We start from the raw sequence: 7,420 nt of genomic DNA, 5'->3' as shown, positions 1-7,420 counted from the left end.
TCAACGTGGTGTTCGCCGAGGTTGCTGAGATCATTTCCGAGTCCACTCTGATGAGCCTTAGGCTGCCTGGAGTGGAGACCTCTCCACGCGTGAAATGCTTACGTGGAGGGTCTCTCCACACGTGAACACCGCCCCCATTAATGGTGGGTTGGTTGTGACGTGAAGCTAAGGACAGACGAAGACGAAAGACGGGACTGGCTGGGGGCTTTTTGACCGTTGAAAAGCATTAAATAAAAAAATATTTTTTATTTTTACTTTATTCTATCTATATATACATCCATTTTTACACAATTTTTTCAAAACAAACATACAAACTCTTTCAAATCAAACACGCACATTCAACAAAAAATGGATAGCGATTCTGATGACGAGTTGGTTTTACACACACTATTGTCTGCGACACAAGACAAGATTCATGTGAGATGCGAAAGTTCACACTGCAAGAAGAAGCATAGAAAATGGATCAACCGGGATCGAGAGACGACAAATGAACTTTTGGTACGTGATTATTTTGCCCCTGATAGTTTATATGACCTATCGAGATTTGAAGAACGTTTTCGTATTAGTAGAAATTTATTCTTACGTATAGCTAGAGATTTGGGACATAATTATGAGTTTTTCCAATTACGATGGGATGCTAGAGTTAAACGTGGTTTTACTACAATACAAAAATGTACGACCGCTCTTAGACAATTGGCATATGGCATAACCGCAGACGCTTCAGATGAGTATTTGAAAATGTCTGAGAGGACGGGTCGAGAATGTACATATCTTTTCTGTGAGTATGTTATAGAGCTTTACCGTGACATATACTTGCGACATCCGACTAAAAGTGATGTCGAACAGTTGTATGCCGCGCATCAAACTAAACATGGTTTTCTAGGGATGCTTGGTAATATTGATTGTACACATTGGGAGTGGGCAAATTGTCCCAATCCATGGCGTGGTCAATTCACGCGAGGTGATCATGGGGTCCCGACTGTTATATTAGAGGTGGTTGTTTCACAAGACTTATGGTTTTGGCATGCATTCTTTGGTATGGCGGGATCCGACAATGACCTGAATGTGCTTCAAGCGTCTCCGTTATTTAACAATATTTTGTAGGGTAAAGCACCAGACATGTCATACGTTTTGAATGGAAATGAATATAAGTATGGGTATTACCTAGCTGATGGGATATATCCAGAGTATGCTACTTTTGTCAAATCATATTCATTTCCAGCCGATGAAAAAAGAAAATTGTTCAAGTTAGCACAGGAGTCTGCACGGAAGGATGTAGAACGAGCGTTTGGAGTCCTAAAACAAAAGTGGCACATAATCAAACATTCAGCACGAACATGAGATATGGCAAAACTGACGACGATTTTGACTGCTTGTGTTATTTTTACATAACATGATAATAGAAGAAGATGACAGAGCTATTTGTTCATATACCGGGAACGATATACTTAATCCACCTGCAATAATACAAGTTGGCAGCCCGACATACTTCTGTAGAGTTTTGGAAACACAAAATCGTGAAACACATCACAATCTACGTCATGATTTGACCGAGCAAATATGGGGAAGACAACTCCAAGGGGGAAATGACGATGAAGACGAAGAGGATGAGGGCGATGAGCATGCAGACGGTAACGACGATGCGGATGAGGGCCATGAGGATGGTGATGACGACGAGTAGTATTTGTCTATGGTTTTTGTGTTTTAAGTTTTTATGTTTTTTAATTAAGTAGTGTAATGTTTTATTTGTTATGTTTTATGTTTATTTTAGTAATTTAGGTTTTAAATTTCTATGTTTTTAATTAATGAAATTTGGTTTTTTTTTTCATAACATTTATTTATGTTATAAATTATGTTTTTTATTTAATATAATGTAACAAAAAATAAAAAAATAAAAATATTTATTTACGTTATAAATTATGTTTTTTATTTAATATAATGTTACAAAAAATAAAAAAAATAAAAATATTTATTTATGTCATAAATGATGTTTTTTATTTAATATAATGTTAGAAAAATAAAAAAAAATAAGAAAAAAGAATATTGTTAGTGGTAACCATTTCTTGTCTTTAGTGGGTTGGTGGTGAAGGTGACGTGGCGGAGAGGTGACACCACTTTTTCGGTGGATCGGTGGTGACCACTCCCCACAGCCTTAACACACTGGAATATGAATAACAGATAACCAGCCCATATATAAAACCGGTCTCGATTAGTCCGGACCAACCGGTCCAAGCGATCATCACAGGCATCAAAATTCGTGTGGCCAACAGACACCCACGAATAAAAGGAAATATGTCATACCGGATAAAACAAACGTTCGATCCGAGTTCAACCCATGAGCGACTCGTAGTCTATATGTGTTCGAAGCGATAGAATTCTGCATTTTCATTCTTCAGCAATGGAGACTCTTCTAACCCTTAACCCATTAAAACCCCATACCCATCTTCTCAAATTCCCCAATTCCCGGACTTGCAGTCGCATCATCAACCGTAGGTGTTTGTATTCCACTATTTCTTGTAAGCTCACATCCCAACCCTCTAAAGATACCACCAAGAACAAGGTTGTGATCCCTGGTGCAGCACCGTCTTTGTCGGAGGAAAATGAGAACGGTGCAGCACCACCGCCTCCGCCTGCGGCGGATTCCCGGCCAAAGAAGACCGGTGGGTTGGTTCTGAAAAGATTGACGAAAAGGGTTTTGTCATTTCTTGCTAATTTGCCTCTGGCTCTTGGTGAGATGTTCGCCGTTGCTGCTTTGATGGCTTTGGGTATGTCGCCTCCTCCATGAATTGCCATGTATGTGACTTTGACTTTAAAACTAAACCGGTTTGCATTTTGACTTCAAATCTGATATGAATTATAAATATTTCCTCACGCATGTTTTGCCTATATCAACCCCTAAACAAGTGCTGCAAGTAGAACAATGTTGGTGATAAATTTATAATGACTTAGTATTAAATTTTCATTTGAAACATATAACGTTTGACACCCAAAAAGTCAAAGTGCAACATTTTCATTTGGGAACTATGGAGAATTGATACATTGAATCTCGGGTATCGATTATTACTTTGTATAAGAATCTTCAACTTTAGTTAAAAAAGTTAAACACTTGTGGCATAGGATAGCTTACATTAATCCATAAGAAGTAATATGTTTAAAACATCTTGAAGGTCTTTTGAGATTATTTAATTTAAGGCACTTTACACAAATTTGTGATGGAAATTACCAAAGGACTCAATTTACTACTACTAGTGACCCAAAAGAATTAAGATACGTTCAAGATATTTAAAAAGTACGCAGTTCCAAAAAAAAGATATTTAAAAAGTACTTCGAGAAAATGACTAAAATCTTTCTAAAAAAGGGCAAATTTAGTTAAAATCTTTCTAAAAAAGGGCAAATTTAATTGAGAAAATCTATTTCCACACTTTCTTTATTAAGTCGTTCTTTCTGCATTAATCGGTCTGATTGGTATACAACTGTTTCCACAGGCACTGCAATAGAACAAGGCGAGGCTCCGGAATTTTATTTCCAAAAGTACCCTGAAGATAATCCGGTTCTAGGGTTCTTTACATGGAGATGGATCCTAACCCTAGGGTTTGACCACATGTTTTCATCGCCGGTTTTCCTTGGAACCCTAATTCTCTTGGGAGCTTCTCTCATGGCTTGCACATACACCACACAGATTCCCATGGTCAAAGTAGCAAGAAGGTAATGCTAAATTGCAAATTGCTAACATCAAATACTTTTATGTAATTGCTAATTAAGTCCTTTAACATTTAACATTTTACATAATTAAGTCCTTTTAACTTATTTCACATTTCATTTCATAGATGGTCTTTTGTGCACTCGTCTAAAACAATCCGAAAGCTGGAGTTCGCCGATTCTCTCCCCAAAGCATCAATTCAAGATTTAGGCGTCGTTTTATCAGGAGCCGGATATGAGGTATGTATATATAAAAAAACTCGTTTTACTAATACATTAAATACAAAAATAAAATATTATTCTTCCAACAACTTCTGGATCATATGAGATATAAATCAGGTAACTAAAACTCCTAGGAACCATTGTGCAAAAAGGTTTATTGTTATGTTTACATGTTATGTAGGTTTTCATGAAAGGACCATCTTTATATGCATTTAAAGGGCTAGCGGGTCGATTTGCTCCAATTGGTGTGCACTTGGCTTTACTTTTGATAATGAGCGGTGGAACTCTTAGTGCAACCGGTAGTTTTAGAGGTTCTGTAACTGTTCCACAGGGCTTGAACTTTGTTATGGGAGATGTATTAGGGCCAAACGGGTTCCTTTCTAAACCAACTGAAGCTTTTAACACCGAGGTTCATGTCAATCGCTTCTACATGGACTATTATGATAGTGGAGAGGTGAGAATATTTGTTTCTTAATTACTTAATACAGACAATTTTTTACAATTTGGCCGAGTTTATAGGTTTCACAGTTCCACACGGATCTTTCTTTGTTTGATATTGATGGGAAGGAAGTGATGAGGAAAACGATAAGTGTGAATGATCCATTAAGATATGAAGGAGTAACGATATACCAAACAGATTGGAGCATTTCTGCACTTCAAGTACTTAAAGACGATGAAGGCCCTTTCAATTTAGCTGTTGCGCCTTTGACTGTTAATGGAGATAAGAAGCTTTATGGAAGCTTTCTCCCCATTGGAAATACCGATTCTCCAAATGTCAAGGGAATGTATGATTTTTCCCACCCTTCTCCCTTATTCTTTTCTGAAAATATTGAATGGTGGAAGTGAATTTGTTTTTTGTTTTACAAATCAGATCGATGCTTCTTCGTGACCTTCAATCCGTTGTGTTATATGATCCCGAAGGGAAATTTGCTGGGGTTCGTAGGCCTAACTCCAAGCTTCCAATTGAAATCGATGGCACAAAAATTGAAATTGTAGACGCAATTGGGAGTAGTGGCCTCGATATGAAGGTGATGTTGCAATTAATATCTCCATAATCATCAACTTTTCACTGTTTCTTGAATCCAACGAGACTAAATTGTGTATTTGCAGACCGATCCTGGTGTCCCGATTGTTTATGCTGGATTTGGTGCGTTAATGCTTACAACTTGCATAAGTTATCTATCCCACACACAGGTAAGAACTAAGAATCAGAAAATCGGACCTTTTTCTTTCGAATAGAAAGTGGTGGAGACGATATCTAGGGTTTTGTACGCTTACCCTGTTTTTTGCATTACCAGATATGGGCATTACAAGACGGAACGACGGTGGTTGTTGGCGGCAAGACTAACCGAGCCAAGATTGAGTTCCCGGAGGAGATGAACCGTGTACTCGATCGAGTTCCTGAAATAAACGAACCTTCTGATGCTATTTGTGGCTAATTCAAACAGTTTTAAGAAACAAGATGGTTTGATTTATTGGAATACACAAGTATATATATATACCAGAGTCATGAAGATTATTAGATGAGACTGGAAGGATTCAATTCAGTTTTTTTGCACAGATACGCGTCTTGATTCTTTGAAGAATGTCGAATTTCATGGGGGATTGTAGATAGTATAACAGAATGCAATTCGATTTGCATTCTGAAAGTTATGATACGTTTATGGATTTAAAGTTGTATAATTACAAAGTGCAGAGGAGATTAGAGGTTTGATTGTGTGTTTTGAAGATCTTTTATTAAACCAAAAGAAATAGTGGAAGGACGTTACTTGTCATTTATTAAACCAAAGGGAAAAAAACAACAAACGCGAAATGTCGAGGGGGGCGTTACGTTACGCAATTGTTGACAATATTAGGTCATTGGTAGAAATATTTAAAAATTAAAAGGCATTTAATCGCGCCAGGTAGGGGTCGAACCTACGACTTTCTGCTTAGGAAACAGACGCTCTATCCACTGAGCTACAGGCGCTTTTTTGTTCATTAACAAATGATATAATAAATTTATTTAGCATTATTGATAGATTAAAACAACAAAATCCTGGATCAAGTTATATTGGAATTATTTAATGTGAAATAACCATTTGTTCAATTTCCTTTCTCGATTTGAAGGATACTAACTACTAAGCTTGAGATATTAGTAAAAACAAATTACGTGCAAACAGAACATATATTTTGATTTCAGGAAACATACTTAAAAATTCAAGGTTCAATATTATATATTATAAGTTTTAATCAAATAAAAAATTAGATTGGTTTAAAACTTTAAATAGTAGCGGCAACTCTGAAGGTGTACGGGTGGTAAGGTTGCACGAGACCTTCAATCATAAGGAGTTTCCAACCATCGATTTCTTTCAATATTATATTATTAAAAAACTATGTGAAAAACCTATATATACATTGGTTGACAACTTAAAATGATAGAAATATAAATGACTTGTTAGAATAGAATAAACATTAAAATTCAAATCTATGCATATATAAAACCTAAGAAATAAAAAACAAATCATTTTTAGATTGAAATCGATAGGATGACATTTTAGGGATAGATCCAACTATCAACCATTAAATTTGATAGATTCAAGACAGCAATTACAATATACATGGTAGTACCATAATGTTCTAAAAATTCCAATATATAAGGTAATCTAATAGAGCTATATATACGGAAATTGGGAATAATAACTAACAACTCAATACGAGGAATAACTATGTACTTTAAGTAATAAAACACCTATGTCATACATAACAAAAACATACTCATATATCATAAATTTCTAAACACTTATTTGTGTATAATATTATTGGATGTTTTATTGTTAAGTCTGTTATATTTTTATACAAGTGATAATTTTAATCTTTCTATATTTTTAACTTTCAATGAAGCAACATACAGTTGGACATGTGTAAAAACGGGTAGTCTCATAAACAAACAAATATTGAATAATGATTGTTATTGACTCTTATTTACTGTCATTGTCACACACACACACACATATATATATATATATATATATATATATATATATATATATATATATATATATATATATATATATATATATATATGTATATATAGGGTTCCGTATATATAAAGAACGCTGAAATCCGAGTTATAACGAAGAAGTTATGACCCGTCGAAGTTTTACGGCTAAGCAGGCACGACACTGCGTAACGTAAAATGTGAAATTTTGATAAATTAATTTTTAGCCTTAGGATCTAAACGAAAGTCATAGTATACGTTAAACCGAGAACGTGCATGAAAAGAACGTCCGAATCTGACTTCGTATGAGAAAATTATGATTTTCTTTAGCATAGCAGTGCACAATCCGAAATTCGAATTTTAGATCGATCGATTTTTAGCCGACACAACCTAAATGAGAATTGAAGATCTCATTAATAGGAGCTCAACGATAAAAAGACAGTCGAAAACGGAGTCCGTATGTAGAAGTAATGAATTTTACACGGTCGTTAAACAGTGTAATCTTCTCATACTGTTAAA

General features: G+C 35.3%; 2 protein-coding genes and 1 non-coding gene across 3 annotated transcripts; 2 read left to right on the top strand and 1 right to left on the bottom strand.

Annotated features, from left to right (window-relative positions):
• Positions 1 to 348: 348 nt before the first annotated feature.
• On the top strand, positions 349 to 1,104 carry LOC145114183 (uncharacterized). Its single transcript, XM_079050176.1, has one exon. It carries the CDS (start codon positions 349 to 351, stop codon positions 1,102 to 1,104), a length of 756 nt encoding a protein of 251 aa, XP_078906302.1.
• A 1,195-nt stretch (positions 1,105 to 2,299) lies between these two features.
• Positions 2,300 to 5,649, top strand: LOC145113391 (cytochrome c biogenesis protein family). The gene is made up of 8 exons (XM_079049493.1): positions 2,300 to 2,765; positions 3,486 to 3,705; positions 3,828 to 3,939; positions 4,103 to 4,375; positions 4,441 to 4,706; positions 4,793 to 4,949; positions 5,032 to 5,115; positions 5,220 to 5,649. The coding sequence occupies exons 1-8, from the start codon at positions 2,399 to 2,401 to the stop codon at positions 5,358 to 5,360; spliced, it is 1,620 nt and encodes a 539-aa protein (XP_078905619.1). The 5' UTR covers positions 2,300 to 2,398; the 3' UTR covers positions 5,361 to 5,649.
• A 168-nt stretch (positions 5,650 to 5,817) lies between these two features.
• Positions 5,818 to 5,890, bottom strand: TRNAR-CCU (transfer RNA arginine (anticodon CCU)). The gene has a single exon. It is a non-coding gene; the product is annotated as a tRNA-Arg (tRNA).
• Between the last annotated feature and the right edge of the window lie 1,530 nt (positions 5,891 to 7,420).

This window comes from Lactuca virosa, chromosome 5, assembly GCF_052849685.1.
Source record: "Lactuca virosa cultivar CGN04683 chromosome 5, Lactuca_virosa_CGN04683_v6, whole genome shotgun sequence".
NCBI lineage: Eukaryota > Viridiplantae > Streptophyta > Magnoliopsida > Asterales > Asteraceae > Lactuca > Lactuca virosa.
Note: the sequence above shows the minus strand (reverse complement) of the source record. Positions and strands in the feature narration are given on the sequence as shown.

Bases quoted from the DNA above. Each gene is read 5' to 3' on its own strand.
- LOC145114183 (XM_079050176.1), top strand. From the start codon at position 349: ATGGATAGCGATTCTGATGACGAGTTGGTTTTACACACACTATTGTCT.
- LOC145113391 (XM_079049493.1), top strand. From the start codon at position 2,399: ATGGAGACTCTTCTAACCCTTAACCCATTAAAACCCCATACCCATCTT. The intron at 2,766-3,485 runs GTATGTCGCCTC...CTGTTTCCACAG, and splicing joins TGCTGCTTTGATGGCTTTGG to GCACTGCAATAGAACAAGGC. The intron at 4,707-4,792 runs GTATGATTTTTC...TTTACAAATCAG, and splicing joins TCTCCAAATGTCAAGGGAAT to ATCGATGCTTCTTCGTGACC.